This window comes from Mchenga conophoros, linkage group LG2 (assembly GCF_057382185.1).
Source record: "Mchenga conophoros isolate Kocher_MC1m ecotype Shallow Benthic linkage group LG2, M_conophoros_male_GT1.1, whole genome shotgun sequence".
NCBI lineage: Eukaryota > Metazoa > Chordata > Actinopteri > Cichliformes > Cichlidae > Mchenga > Mchenga conophoros.
Genome location: NC_140527.1, coordinates 12,969,130 through 12,985,471, shown reverse-complemented (window position 1 = coordinate 12,985,471; position 16,342 = coordinate 12,969,130). Strand labels below are relative to the sequence as shown.

At 40.7% G+C, this 16,342-nt stretch overlaps 1 protein-coding gene across 1 annotated transcript; it reads left to right on the top strand.

The window, feature by feature from the left end:
* The first annotated feature begins 3,304 nt into the window (after nucleotides 1–3,304).
* On the top strand, nucleotides 3,305–12,774 carry gm2a (ganglioside GM2 activator). Its single transcript, XM_085286528.1, has 4 exons — nucleotides 3,305–3,503; nucleotides 4,010–4,162; nucleotides 11,003–11,185; nucleotides 11,330–12,774. The coding sequence occupies exons 1-4, from the start codon at nucleotides 3,408–3,410 to the stop codon at nucleotides 11,483–11,485; spliced, it is 588 nt and encodes a 195-aa protein (XP_085142654.1). The 5' UTR covers nucleotides 3,305–3,407; the 3' UTR covers nucleotides 11,486–12,774.
* The last annotated feature ends 3,568 nt before the right edge of the window (nucleotides 12,775–16,342 follow it).

Below are 16,342 nucleotides of genomic sequence, written 5' to 3'. Positions count from 1 at the left end.
GCTTCATTTATGGGAGGAGCTGAAAATGATGACGTCCGAAGCCTCGCTGCCCGGCTGTACCACGTGACTGGTTCATGAAGTGGTTTGAACTTTGTCGCGAGATATGACAGCAATATAAACCCCTCAGACTTCATTCAAAATGTGGGTGTTTGATGGAGAGTTGCGTTTAGTGAGAGTTTGGAGACAGTTTGGAGGTTTATGAGAGTGAGGAGAGAAAGTCAGGAGAGAATGGAGCCGGCTAAGAAGAGGAGGATGTCCTCCCCTGTGTGGGAACATTTTGATCTTATTCCTCCCAACAAGGTATGTAAATTTCTACAGAAGATGTATTGTCATGATACTGATGGTGCAATAAAACCTATGTTAAGCTGTCTGTACTTTTGTACAAGGTGAAGTGTTTGCTATGTGCCAGGGAGCTGGGATATAACAACAACACCTCATCCATGCTTAGGCACTACAGAGCTTTGCATGAGAATAAGGGGAACACCGATTGTGGAGCAAGACCAGGTGAGCCATCAAATGCAATGATAATATAGGATGCAGTAATGTTACTAAATGATATAACAATATTATACAACTGTTATAAGTTACGTGTGTGATATTTATATTTGTGCTTTGTTTTTGTTGTCTTTCCTCAGGAGAAGAATCTCAAATAGATGAAGACCTGGTCAGCATGGTGATTGAGGACTCCCAGCCATTTAGCATTGTGGAGGACAAAGGATTCAAAAGATTTGTTAAATCATTAAATCCTAGCTATGTTCTCCCCACTAAAGGTTATAAAAGCAGTGAAAATTTAGTTTTTACAGAATAAAATGTGAACAGGCAGGACTGAGGCTCAAAGCCTCAGTGTGTAGCTGTCCATACCTCAACGTTACAAAAGCACAACCACTGTCCACACCCCAACCACACCTCACCTCACAGTAAATGATCATTTCCATTTCAAGCATTTCCAAATGATCATTTTCCATACTGCCACTATAAATATACACAGTATACTGCATCACTACAATATACATGTTTTACACACTCCTTTTGTTGTTGACATTTACAGGCTGTGTGCAAAATGCCACACTCTTCAAATTCATGCCAGCTATTATTTTTACGTCCAGTAGGTGTCCTGCTAGAGCAAATGAAGCTTCATGAAGCTTCGCGTTGGGGTGAACCAATTGGATGAAAAGCTTCAGTGCTTCATGGGGCTTCATCTGCCCATCACTAGGAATAGGACCCAAAGTGCAGACTCACGGCAGGCAAAAGTGTATTTCAAAACTCAGCTTTTATTGCTGGATGGCAAAACGTAACAAAACAATCCAAATAAACTTACATGAGCGAGCAGGCAGGCCACACAGCATAAATGAGGGTAGATAACGACACAGACATAAAGAAACACAGGGCTTAAATACACAGAGGGAGCAATCAGGGAATGGGTAACAGGAGGGAAACACAGCTGGGGCAAATCAGGCGAGACAAGGGGAAGCAAAACCAGATACATTAACATCAGACATAGCCCTTCAACTGACACAAAACACAAACCAACACAAACCAAAGACAATTCAACTTTGATAACAGATATATGATTAACTTGTTAATTTTAATGGCTAAATTTCATATTCACAAGTCCAAATGTTTAGGAAGACATCCCTCTTTTTATGTATTCTCCTTTGAACTTGTACAGTATCTTAATTCAATTAAGAACTCCACTAACCCAAAAGCTATAAAAACTATTGGTGTTTGTGAAAAAATCAAGATCTTTCAATCACTTTATTCTTTGGCTTGATTGGTTACTTTCCTCCTAGCATATTTATATTGTAGGTTCTGAAAATTGTTCTTTTATTTGGTTGTCTATAGTATCCAATTTTTTTGTAAGTACAACACCATTAATACGGTACTGTTTAATTCTATTTTGTATTGTACTGAGGTTTAAATAAAGGTTTGAATGAAAAAAAAAACTTTAGATAATTTCTATTCTGTCCTACAGCGACATCTACAGGCGTTATGGTGCAGATACAGGACGTAATTTAATTCCATGCTGTAGAAAAATGATTTTGCTGTTACCACAGAAAGAATATTGTAGTGTTTTTGTTTTTGCATTGAAAAAGCTTCTGCTGATTATCATTTATTTATTTTCCACGGTAATACGTTCTTTAAACACTGTGCTCAGAGTCAATCAACTGAGACACACATGACCAGGTCAGGTACATGAGTGTGAGACTCCACCTCTGCTCTCCCCTCCTGTTTCTGCATTGTCTCTCTGTGTTCGGATGTTTTTATATGTAAAATAAAAATCTTTTCTGCTGCTTTTGAACAGACTTTGTCAAAAATACTTACTTCACTGAGAAAATAGTCAACTTGTTCATTTGGATGTATTTCACTGCACAGAGAACAAACACAACTTTAAAAAAATCTTTTTTTAAATTTTTTTTATCCAAATTTCACTCTGACATCTGAGCACCATTGAATTTCCACAGCAGTGTTTAATTCCTGGTTTAAACCCCCCACAAAGGTTGGATGTGATGAATGGTTTCAATACTGTTAGCTGTCCAGTGGATTGAAGATCCAAGACCACTGAGATCTGTGATACACTCAGATCCTAGCTCATCATTGGCTAGTTTGCTAGACAGTCACTCAGATTGCAGACCTGATGTTCTGATGGAGATTCACCAAACAGTTATAAAGAGTTACTATGGTGGGGTTTATGGTCACTGTCTTATGGGTACCACTGCATCATGGAGTTAAGGGAAATGATAAGGGCAGTAGGACAGAGATTAAGAGCAAAATACAGCACAAAATGAAAGAAAGGTCGCAAAAGCAATGGGAAGAAGACAGGAAAAGGCGAAAAATCCAAAGGAAAACAGGCGAAATGAGAAGCACAGGAAGGAACAGGAGAGAGTAAACGATTATATCCTGACTCAGATTTGGGCACACTGGTTTGAATAGTATGTTGTTTTTAATAGGAAAACATCGTACAGTAAGTGTGACTGCAATAGAGAAGAAGAAATAATAGAGCATGTTTCAGTGCACTGTCAGAAATATGATGCTGAAAGAAGACAACTGATCGAAAAGCTTGCTGATATGAAAGTGAAACTGGACTTGGTTGATTTATTTCGTAAGAACTCGAGAAGTGAAAGTTATCAGGCCTTATTTAATTTTTAAGGCAGACCGATTTGTTTGCTAGGATTTGAATTTTGTATTTATTTATTTATTTTTCATTTCTGTTCACACTCCACACCAGTTGGTGGCGGTAATACACCATTTTGCTGTTTGGCAACCGCCAATAAACAATATAAAGAAGAAGACGTGCTGTTTCGTCACGTGACTACAGTCAGCGCGATCGTAAATACGGAAGTGCTGCAAGGTATAAGCCGTCGACGCTCTGTTTAAAGGCACTGTGGAACTGTGCCACAAACGTGAGGATGGACAAACGTGTGGCGGTAACGGTGCTCGTAGCTGCCGCTTTAGCTCAGGTGAGCTGCGGCTCCTTCGGGTGGAAGAACGTCAGGAACGTACAGGTGAGCCAAATTCCGCCGGGTACCAAAGCCTCTGTACGGGTTTTATTTATCCACACCGAAGCTCCCACCGTGCTGTTTTAGGGGACCTCACGTACTAAATGTGGACGGTTCATCCGTGAAACCTGCCGGAGTCGTCGTAGAGCCTTAAAACTGCACGTGCGTGTGGGGGCTCGGCGAGGTCCAGGGTTGAGACTACCGAGCTGTAACAGCTCTTCTAAACTAAACCCGGAAACACAAACTGAGCTGAAGAGAGTGGATCCACAATGGAAACATTAGAGAGAGATAAATAAATAAATAAATAAACGAAAAGGAAAAACACTGCAGTATCCAAGAAACAAACATGAAAGTCGTGAATCCAATGATTCCTTGATTGCTGTCTGTTTGGACTGCGTCACTCAGCTTTCACGTCTGGACAAGTTGATTTTCCTGGAGTACGGAAATGCGGGAACGCTCTGACCGTGATGGGAAATATCTGAGGTTTAAACATAGTTTTATGCATTTTGCAGGTTTTGGGTTTCGACTGGAAGAACTGCGGACCGCCTGATGCTCCAGCTGTGCTGAAGACCCTCACCATGTCTCCAGACCCAATCTCCATCCCAGGTGATCTGACAGCCTCCGCTTCTGGGTCCACGGCCGTTGAACTCGGCACTCCTCTGTCTGTGAGTACGCTTATCTATGGATGGCAGTGACATGAGGATGCTTTCAGTCGAGTTTCACAAATAATTTTTCACTTATGACTAACATCAAAAGGAGCAGATTTTAAAGGAAGCAGTAGGGTACTTTGTTAGTTTTAGCACTTCCCTTTCAGCGCAGCCACAGTGAACAAAGGGCTTAAATGTCTCCCAGTTTGAAATGGTTTTTGTTTAATTTTTTTCATTAGAGGGAGCTGCATTCAGCACACTTCACAAACTCACAAGTTCCAAACACACACAGGCAAATTAACCGGATCAACCGGTTGAGCTGAGATGGAGCCTTTGTCAGCTGTCATCAGGCAAGAGGTGGGCTACACCCTGGGCAGGTGGTCAAACACAAACGAGTATCTCAAGGTTAAAATGTGCACTGTGAGTCTCCTACTCATCAGAAAACTGTGCCTAATATTGCTTATAACTAGAGCTGGGCGATATAAGGTTTTTTCCATTTCAGGCGATAACGATATCTATCACGATATAAGCCAAATAACTATATTTGTAAGATTTTAATGTGCCGTTGCTCACAAGTAAAATGTGAAATAATCAGCAGCTTGTTTTGACTTAAATATTTATTTCCCATAATAAGTTCAACAGGGTAGATGTACTTAAGGAACATGAGACTTTTTCAGATAAATAAAGGCAAATATTGCAAACTACACAAAAGGCTGCCGCTAAAGCGTTTAAGTTTCAAAATAGAACAAACAAAACAGACTAAATTGTCAATTCCACTTAGAAACAAAATATTAATTCTAAAAATAAATCTTAGTTTGTTTTACAGAAGAACAGACAAAACTGACTAACTTTTGTCAATATCAAATAAACTGAGAACTAAAAGGAAATTCTCAATCTCTCCTTGTTGTATAGCTTAGCTTTTCAAACAGTTTTAGCAGTTACTTTAGTCTGACAAAAGCCGAATGACGAATTAGCGCTTCCAGTCAGAGATTGAGCATGCACCGGTTTATTGTATTTCCAGACTTTCTTTCGGCACAATTTATAGTGCGCGCTACTGTTTTTTGTCAGACTTGAAATAGCCGAAATACCTTCACACTAGGAACTTCTATGGCTCTCCCGTTCGACAATCTCTCCGGCATTGGAACCATCATCGATTTTCTTTTCGGTAACCTTCGGTCACGCTCTCGGTTGATTTTTCTCTAGTCGGCACACTCATTTCCTCCATTACCCGGGCGGCACGGCGGCTGGCTGCTTCCCAAACAAATACACATGTGTGGCTTGGCACTTGTGCTGTACGTAACAAGTCACGTGACGCGACGCTGCGGCTGTGATTGGTTCGGCTCTGCGCTACTTAATTTGGATTGGCTGTTCTTTTTTTTTTTTTTTTAAAGAGGACAAGAGCGGCGAGGTCTATCGCAATAGTTTAATTTTTTGATCGAGAAAAAGTTATATCGCAATACATATCGTTATCGTTCTATCGCCCAGCTCTACTTATAACTCTTTGTATTTTGCAGGCAAAATAGAGGATATTTTGTTGATGCTTGACTGAGGTGAATAACTTGATGGATTTTAATTAATGAGTGGGTTGAATAACTTAGAGCTGATGGAAACGGACAAAATTCTTTCTCTTTATTCCTTTAGTTAAGTATTGAAATGTTAGGAAAAACCTGACTAGTTTATAGCAGTGCCATCCTCCACAGGGTTAACTTAAGTAACAGGCACAAGGTTACTCAACAGTGGTTTAACTGTCTGGTATAATATTCTTATTATTTGGCAAAGCAAAAAGTCGTCTGACTCTCTGTCAGAATCCTACAAAGTCCCAATGAAGTGTGCCTATCCCTAAATCGAGTACAGTTATTGAGTATTTTTTGAACAGTTATTGAGTTTAGTTAGACCTCGGCCCTGAGGAAACAGCTCCTCGTTTTATTGTTTCATTGCCCACGTGTACTTTCACTTTGACAGTTAAAGTTTATGTGGAGTGAAAGGGTCTTGGTTTTAGTCACTTGTGAGTAGGGATGGGTACCGGTATGGCACTGGTTCTGACATAAACGGTAGTAACCAGACCGAAAAGCAGCGCACATTTCGGTGCTTTATTTCGGTGCTTTTTTTTTCCTGAGATGTCACACACTTTGGATTCTAGCCAATCATTTTACCTTTGCAAGCGTAGTAGGCGGGCCCAGGTACATATGTTCTTTTAGAGCAGAGCTACAGATTAAAAACGCCCAAAGCGAAGCGGTCAAAGTCTGGCTGTACTTCATAGCAAAAGATGCAAACTCAGCAGCCTGCAACAAGTGTTTTAAGGTGATACTGTGCAAAGGAGGTAACACCTTGAATCTGATGAAACACCTGGCGACGCATAGCGTTTTTTTTTTTTTTTGTTTTTTTTTTTTTAAAAGCCGAGAAATGCACCGTATTTGATAGCTTGCTGCAAGAGCTCACATCGAGCACATCTATTGTGGGTGTGGTGCCTGTTATCGGACCCAGAGTTAGCAACATCCCCCAAAAACTCGAAGAGGAGAGTCCTGGCCCCTAGCCCTAACAGTGTAGCAGAAATGATGACTGATGATGATGGCAGCAGCAGCAGCCATTCTTCTCTGGGTCAGTAGCTTAATGTTGTTTGTGTGTAATTTACGTTGAGTAGGCTCACCACGTTATTAAATTAATGCACGTAAGGTGAACTAGCAAACACTGTCGTAGTTACATGCGGCTGTCTTCTTGTTTGATGGCAGATACTCCCTTCAAACTGGCCAAAAAGGCTAAAATGACCAAAGAAAAAGTGGAAATGGCTAAACATGAGAGGTTTTTGGACAAAGTTGGTGGTTTTTTTTTTTTGTTTTTTTTTTTTTTTTTTTTTTTTTCCCCCCATTGATTAAGCACTGCTTCCAGCCAAGAGTGATACCATAAATCCCCTATACAGTGGGGCAAAAAAGTATTTAGTCAGCCACCGATTGTGCAAGTTCCCCCACTTAAAATGATGACAGAGGTCAGTAATTTGCACCAGAGGTACACTTCAACTGTGAGAGACAGAATGTGAAAAAAAAAAATCCATGAATCCACATGGTAGGATTTGTAAAGAATTTATTCGTAAATTAGGGTGGAAAATAAGTATTTGGTCACCTCAAACAAGGAAAATCTCTGGCTCTCACAGACCTGTAACGTCTTCTGTAAGAAGCTTTTCTGTCCCCACTCGTTACCTGTATGAATGGCACCTGTTTGAACTCATCATCTGTATAAAAGACACCTGTCCACAGCCTCAAACAGTCAGACTCCAAACTCCGCCATGGCCAAGACCAAAGAGCTTTCGAAGGACACCAGGAAAAGTATTGTAGACCTGCACCAGACTGGGAAGAGTGAATCTACAATAGGCAAGCAGCTTGGTGTGAAAAAAATCAACTGTGGGAGCAATCATCAGAAAATGGAAGACATACAAGACCACTGATAACCTCCCTTGATCTGGGGCTCCACGCAAGATCTCATCCCGTGGGGTCAAAATGATCATGAGAACGGTGAGCAAAGATCCCAGAACCACACGGGGGGACCTGGTGAATGACCTGCAGAGAGCTGGGACCAAAGTAACAAAGGTCACCATCAGTAACACACTACAACGGCAGGGAATCAAATCCCGCAGTGCCAGACGTGTTCCGCTGCTGAAGCCAGTGCATGTCCAGGCCCGTCTGAAGTTTGCCAGAGAGCACATGGATGATACAGCAGAGGATTGGGAGAATGTCATGTGGTCAGATGAAACCAAAGTAGAACTTTTTGGTATAAACTCAACTCGTTGTGTTTGGAGGAAGAAGAATACTGAGTTGCATCCCAAGAACACCATACCTACTGTGAAGCATGGGGGTGGAAACATCATGCTATGGGGCTGTTTTTCTGCCAAGGGGACAGGACGACTGATCCGTGTTAAGGACAGAATGAATGGGGCCATGTATCGTGAGATTTTGAGCCAAAACCTCCTTCCATCAGTGAGAACTTTGAAGCTGAAACGAGGCTGGGTCTTCCAACATGACAATGATCCAAAACACACCGCCCGGGCAACAAAGGAGTGGCTCCGTAAAAAGCATTTGAAAGTCCTGGAGTGGCCTAGCCAGTCTCCAGACCTCAACCCCATAGAAAATCTGTGGCGGGAGTTGAAAGTCCGTGTTGCTCGGCGACAGCCCCAAAACATCACTGCTCTCGAGAAGATCTGCATGGAGGAATGGGCCAAAATACCAGCTACTGTGTGTGCAAACCTGGTAAAGACCTATAGTAAACATTTGACCTCTGTTATTGCCAACAAAGGTTATGTTACAAAGTATTGAGTTGTATTTTTGTCATTGACCAAATACTTATTTTCCACCCTGATTTACGAATAAATTCTTTACAAATCCTACCATGTGGATTCATGGATTTTTTTTTTTTTTTTTTTTTTTTTTTTTTTTTTTCCTCTCCTCACATTCTGTCTCTCACAGTTGAAGTGTACCTCTGGTGCAAATTACTGACCTCTGTCATCATTTTAGGTGGGGGAACTTGCACAATCGGTGGCTGACTAAATACTTTTTTGCCCCACTGTAGCTGCAGAAAAGGCTAAGATTGTTATCTTTTTACAAAAAAACCCAGCTAAACATGAGAGGTTTTTGGACGAAGTTTGTGTTCTTCATTTAAGCACCATTTCAAAAGTACCGGTTTGGTACTGGTATTGGATAAAACCTAGACGATACCCATCCCTATTTGTGAGATAGATAGATAGATAGATAGATAGATAGATAGATAGAATTTATTTTGAACATTCAAAAATAACAAGAGAAATAAGAAACTTTTAAACAAAATTAAAAAACATCAAGTTTTCATGTATATATCTATATCTACAGAATGTGTGTGCAACTTGTGGTGTAGACTTGAAGCCGTTGATTAGTCTTTAATCTTGGAAAATGAAATTAAACAAAGAATGTTGTTTGGGTTACATGGTACACTGAAAACAGAAGCTTGTCTGTGAAGCATGGTCACATGCGCCAAATAAAGAGATGAATGAGCTAATATCATCAGAATGAGGAGACAGAAATATTAGAAAGGTATTATTACTTTATATATTTCAACTTTACTTAGAAGCACGCATGAAAACCACTTCCTGTTTCCAATCTGTGTTTGATACAGAGGAATAAAAATACTGTCCGGTTTGCCAAGATATATAAAGCATTTAGAAGAAACACCTGATGGCACAGAGCAGTCAGGTTTTATTGGATTTTATTCAGTTTTCTTTTCTTTCATTCCTCAATCGGTTTATTTGTACACATATTAACCAAATAAATAACTAAATAGACAACCAGTTGCCTCCTGTGAGGCCTACACACGGACACCCCCCGGATCAGGGCTGTCATTTATTTTTACAGGTTTAAGATTTTTAAATTTAAATCATTCTGCAAACTAGACACAGCCATATTCTAATGTTTAACAGCAATATTAAAAACTGCAGTGTATGATTGATACACAGTGACACATTACATTCTTCAGGATCACAGTAATATAATGAGCTACTGGACTAAAGTCAGTAATCACATCACACAGTTACAATTATGTGGTTACTTGTGTGACCAAAGTTCTTTACCTGCACTGCGAACCAAGAGAGAGACAAAACACCACCAACCACGTTGTTTTCTTCATGCATACGTCGCTACGATCAGCTGATTTCAGTTTGTGTGCAGGGAGGACGACGATGGTGGACATTACTTTTATTTTTATCACATGAAAGGACAAGAGCGTGACGGTAAAATTCAAACTGTGAATTATCTGGATTATACTGCTGACGCAGACACACACCGTTCTAACACAAAGACAACCCACAGCTACACCTGATCTTCAGCAGATAACAGTGATCCTGTTACAGTGTGAGCAGTCTGTTTCTAAAGTAGAATCGCCATGACGATTGCTTTGAAGCCTGCTGTTTTTCATCTTTGCTCCATGTTCATATTTGAAAACTAAGATGGTGTGTGTGTCCTTATTAGGATGGGAATTTGTGTCGTGTGGGGCCTCAGGTTTTTATTGTTTTTTTGGTGATTATGTCACAGTTTATTACAGAGCAGCTAGAAGGTAATATAATGAGTAGTGTAACATGATGTAGTGGTGATGGTGTGTTTAAGGATGTGAGAGGCACTTGGAGGTTTTGTGTTTTTTTTTTTTTTTTTTTTTTTTTTTTTGTTTTTTGTTTTTTTCCTTTCCAGCTGTAAAGCGGCAATCATGCGTCTGAAACGGGAAAAGAAACTTTATCACTCAGCAGAACTTGTTCTTTGTCACATGTGCAGTGATAAGCATGAACTGTAAAACTCTGATTATGATCCTCTTCGAGGTCTCCTAGAATTTCTTTTAGAGTTCTTGGATTTGCTGCAGTGGGTAATTAACCTGAGGCGATTGTGGTGACGAGGAGTTCTATTCTACCTTCACCAAATCAAAGGTCACTGCATCATGTTTGGCCACTTTTAGTTTTTACGTTTGCTTCAACCTGCTGATGTTTTTCTTTATTTTATCTTATTTTTATGATGCTTTTTGTAAAATTGAAAATAATTCTGACATGCTTATGTGGCTGTTGTTGCGTCTTGTTCACGCTGATGAAGGAACCTGCTATGTGGAGAGCTGAGGAAACTGGAGTTTCAAAACTCTGCACATACTGAGGCAATAAACTGAAGCTTCCTGCAGATTTGTAGATTTAAGTTAAAAACCAAATACCTAGCACTTGCACGTTAGCTATGATAAAGGTATATGGAAGTATGTCGGGTATCACCGTTTCCTCTCAACAGGATTAAGGTTGCGGCACGGCGCTGGTGACGCTGCAGCATTTTTAACACATGTGCTGCTGTTTCTCTGTCTCCTCTCAATCTTTAGCTAAATGTAACTCTGGAGAAGGAGGTGGCAGGTTTCTGGGTGAAGGTGCCCTGTCTGGATGAGGTGGGCAGTTGTCACTATAAGGATGCCTGCGATATCCTGAGCCAGCTGATCCCGCCCGGTCAGGACTGTCCCGAACCGCTTCACACCTACGGCCTACCCTGCCACTGCCCCTTCAAAGCTGTAAGTCTTTGATTTCAAATCAGATCACTTCTCAGTAGCTGAGATTGAAACGTGTAGAAAACCATTTAGGGATGAAACATGAGCCCTGAGCTCTGTGACCTTTAAACATGATGAAACACCATGACTCTCCCTCTCTGTTCTCAGGGTTCATACACGTTGCCACAGTCAATCTTCTACCTGCCCAACATCGATCTGCCCTACTGGCTGACTAACGGGGACTACCGGGTTCAGGGGGTCTTCGGCAGTCAGGGCAAAGAGCTGGGCTGCCTCAAAGTCACGCTCTCCATCCACTCAGACTGAGCCGTCAGCCGGAGCCTCATGGTTTTAAAACTGGGAAATGAAAAAAGTTTTCACCAATGAGGGAGGGGAGATGTGGGATAATAATCAGAAGAAAAGACAACAAAAACAGGTTTTATGGGATGAAACGCACAGAACATGAGCTCCTGCAGCAATGTACGAAACCAGGCGCAGTGATGCACTGAAACATTCTCTTTAGTGAAATTACAGGTTTTCTCCACGTTAAGATGCATCCAAGCTGCTCTTCTTTCACTCTGTATGAACACAAACTGCGTCACTGTATCTGCTGGACCTCTTATCGTGCTTTTTAACCATTGAGAACGATTTTACAGGAGCTGAAATTTTATTAAAACTACTTTTAATTGCTGGAAAAGCTACTGAAGTTCCTGTTGTTCATCAACTTTTTATAGTTTTCATCTCCTGCAGTAACAGAAAAACTAATTAGGAAAAAGCGAAGCCTTTATGTCGAAATATGACGTTATTATTATCACAGGTATGAAATGATCTGCTCATATGAAGGAAAATAGATTAAAACATGGATGACAGAGATGCATAAATATGCTGAAATAAATCACATGAATACTCTTAATGAAATAATAGAAACCAATCTCTTTAGACTCAAGTGGAGCTTAAAGCAAAACTAAATCTCAACCTTCAGTTATTCAACCAGTCCTGCACCTCAGTCAGTCCCCAAAGGTCTGACTGGTTTCATGTGTCCTGAGGAACTAAACCTGTCACCATTAACATAAAGAATAACCACTGGAGCTCTTGCTCCTGTAATAATAAAGACTGTAAGATGGAGGGGATGGCTGTCTGTTTATGATTTCTTCATAATTCAGCCGTCAGCGGTCCTCATGACAAAACTTGGAACAAAATGATGTTGCAGCTCACTGAATTTTAGTGCTACTGTCTAAAAACCTGCTAACATTTGTCTAATTTATTTCTTATTTTTAAACATTCTGTGCTTTTTTTTTTTTTTTTTTTTTTTTTTTTTTTCTTTTTTGGGATAATGTCACATGTGTTATTTTAACTGGGAGCCAGTTTTGACTGTTCAGTTATTGTGAATGACCTTATTATTAGTATTATTATTGTTGTTATCACTATGGGTTTTTTTTTTTTTTGGTTTTTTTTTTTTTAAACTCTTTGTTGTTGCTAAGTGCCTGATTCATTCTTTCTTTGATTCATGTAAATCAGAGTTCAAATTTTTCTTGTGTGATGATCACAGAGAAATGTTGCTGTTATACATTTGACTGATTCAACACAGCTTTAAATAAACTTTATCACATAAGCTATTCATGCTTTTCTGGTGCAGTAAAATCAATTACCTCAGAAAAAAAGGTTAACGATAGGGCTGTTCGATATAACGATATATATCGGATGATGATAAAAACGACTAATGTTTCATTTAATGCTATCGTTTGTTTCGTGGTGTTGCAAAATAAACTGTTTATGGCAATATTTTTTTCATCGTTTTGATGGTCACTGTAGTGGCTATATTAATTTCTTAAAGTTCTCTCTTTCTCTTATATTTAATATAACCATACTATGGATGGACAAGCGCCTGTTTTTATGCATTGTTGTTAGCAACAAGATGGTAAAACCATCACGTGTCCGCTTGTTTATTTTCCACATAAACCTTTCACAATAAAGCTCAAGATCTTTGAGACTTTTCAAAATAAACTGAATCACGTGAAAGAGTATGCAGAGTATTTACCGATGACAAGCAAAAAAGAGCTGTCAGGTGCTAAAAAATAAACCTTAGACTCAAACGTTAGAACAGGCTTTTCCCCGCAACACGCTGTGTAATAAATACTCGCAAAGAAAACGGCAGCCATTACCACTTATGTCTAAAAATGTGTAGTTTCATGCATCAGTAAAACACTCGACACCAGACACACGATGCCCAGCTGGAAACACTTCAGCTGCCCGAGATTCACAGAATTTACAGATAATGTTAAATTTTTGTGATTTATATCGTTATCGGACGATAGGTGTTTTATATCGGGATATGAGATTTTGGTCATATCGCACAGCCCTAGTTCACGATGACTAAAACAAAGTTCAGAGGATGTTTCTGTTAGGTAGAGGTAAGGTTGCTACAGGAGTTGGTCCTCTACAGTGAATTGGCTCCTCCCAGATGAGGGAGACGCAGGCCGCCATTCGGCCTCTGCTTTGCATCATTGTGGAGAAGAATTAAGACTGCAGCAGGAGACACACCTCAAAGCGGCAAAGATCTATTAGATGAACAGCACGCACTGACTGTCATTGGGCTTCCTCTAACCTCGTGAACTCTGCCACACCAAACATTTACGGGTCACCAGGTCAACCGTTGTTGACCGGTTCAGAAGCTCTTTGGGACTCGCTTTGGACATGTGATCATCTCTGAACACGGGGCACTGCAGCTTTTATGTGTGCTTTTGTGTTTTCCCACAAGATGGCAGCATTTCACATCCAAACATTTCCTGAGCGTTCACATTAAAGAGTCACGTGTAGACCTGCAGCAGTAACAGATGATGATAAAAATGCTTCATAGTTATTTTTGCTGAGACTGAATTTTGCTGATTTAACTGTCAAGACCAAGAGTCAGCTTTGGGCATTTTTAATCTGCTTCTCACTGCAGGAAACTAAATGTGTAACTCACATTCAAGAACGCAGAACAATAGAAATTACCCGCTTTCTTTATTTTGACCCAAACAAACCCACTTAGTGTTGAAGTCACGGCAGCAGTGAATGTTAACAGGAAACGCTAAAGAATACTGGAAACAAAAGGAGGAAAGTGAGGAATTACACACGAAGCAAACAGCCCAGCATAGAGTGGACCAACACCACTGAGTTTACATCCAGAAAAAACCCAATGGAATGAAAGATTCATGAGACTGTGCAAGAACGGGTTAAAAGAGAAGTCTCCACATGTGTTTCCTGCCTGCCTGCTGCATCTGGGTCTTTGAAGCTGGTGAGCTACCGATGAAAATCAGCCTCCATGGTCTGGAAAATGTTCATGAAGTTCTTCTTTTGTGGTTTCAGCAGTGATGAAGGAGACACAGGGTTCAGATCAGAAAGATGATCAGCACAGAATAAAAAGCTCAGCGAGGTTTCTTCTCGCCTTCCCCTGCAGTCTGACGCGTTGGCCACACACAGCAGGATCTATGTTTTAGAGTGCAGTCGAGTGTCACACCACCTTCAAAAAAAAAGTGTGTGTGTGTGAGATGCAGCTGCAGACCACTTGTTTCTGGGCTAATCTCAGACAGGAAGTGTTTTACTTTGGCAGCAGCATTTTAACCAGAAAAGGTAACGTGGCTTCACTTAAACACCGACCACAGCATGTGGACACCAGGCATCAGAGGTCATACGGTTTGCATTTAATGGCCACTTCATTAGGTACACCTGTTCGGCTTCTCGTTAATACAAATATCAGAGTACAAATGCTTTGTGGATGGCAGAGGTCCAACCGTGTCAAGTTGATAGGAAGGCAACAGAAACTCAAATAGCACTTGTTACAACCGAGGTCTGTAGAAGAGCATCTCTGAACCCTCAAGCTGATGACAACAGTAGCAGAAGACCACACCGGGTGCCACTGCTGTCAGCTAAGAACAGGAAACTGAGGCTACAGCTCACACAGACTCACAAAAACGTTTTGTGGTCTAATGAGTCTCAGATGGTCAGCTCGGCGTTTAAAACATGGAGCCATCATGCCTGTGTCAGTGTACAGGCTGCTGCTCCACAGCATGCCCGAGTGCTGCTGCTGACCACGCCCATCTTTTATGACCTCAGTGCAGTGTCTTCAGTAGGATAACAAAGCTCCGTGTCTCAAAGCTCAGACTGGTTTCTAGAACATGAACCATATTTTTAAAAGATTTTTTTCTTTGATTTGATTTTGTTTCAAAATCAACTCATGATGATGCTTTTTCACTAAAGACATCCACGTCACCTTAAAGCTGCTTCAGCTAGCAAACAGTCAGTCTTTGCTCCTTTCTTTAGCAGACTGTGTTATTAGGATGAAGTTCCTTTCCTATCCCTCAGTTCTCTTCTCTGATTTCTGCTATAAGTATAGCCATGATCTGACTCTGAGAAACCCTCTCTGTGATTAGAATAACAGTCTGACTCCTGACTCTGTCGTGTTGGTCTGATGCCACGTTTGCCACAATTGCAGGACTGCTTAGTCAGCAATGTTCTGTTACTGAGGCACGGGCATGAGTGTAACAGGTGAACAATGGCTGCAGATTGATTTAGGATAAGCCTTTGATTAAAGTGTCATCTGAACATTGTTTCAATGGAAAGACAGAATAAGGAACTCTGACCAAAGCAGTTCAATAACACTAATCATCTTTAGGTGAGGATATTTCAGCTTCTATTACAATTTTCATAATTAGGCTAAACACAGACTCAGATAACAGACTGTCGGCAGTTTGAAATGTTTGAAACTCAAAAGTCTTTGTATAAAACCAGTTCTCCAAAGTAGCTGGACCAGGAGCACTGCTGGAGTAAAAGCTTCCAAATGGTCACGAAGGGGTTGGCTGGTTTTTTGCATGTTGTTTGTGATCAAAGGCAAAAGTCTTACTTGCCAGGAGTGAGGATTGGAGTCTAGGAGGAGTACTGACCTGGCGAAAAAAAAAAAACCCAAGGTGAATAGAAGTTCACAGGTGGAGAGTGGGAAGCAGCTGAGCCGTTTCCTCTGCAGAGAACAGAGAAGCTGACCAAGGCAGGAGAGAGTGGCTGATGGCGCTTACGGAGGCATGGCCACATTCAAGCAGGCTGGTTTCCAGGACAGGTTCCAAGAAAAGAACATGAAGGTGAAAAGAGTTATCGGACTAATAAAGACAAAGGCAACATATAGAGAGTCTGAACTGTGGCTTCCATCAG

Excerpts from the sequence above, each read along its gene's own strand:
- gm2a (XM_085286528.1), top strand. The coding sequence starts at position 3,408 with ATGGACAAACGTGTGGCGGTAACGGTGCTCGTAGCTGCCGCTTTAGCT. Across the intron at positions 3,504-4,009 it reads AGAACGTCAGGAACGTACAG|GTTTTGGGTTTCGACTGGAA; the intron begins GTGAGCCAAATT and ends TGCATTTTGCAG. Across the intron at positions 11,186-11,329 it reads GCCACTGCCCCTTCAAAGCT|GGTTCATACACGTTGCCACA; the intron begins GTAAGTCTTTGA and ends CTCTGTTCTCAG.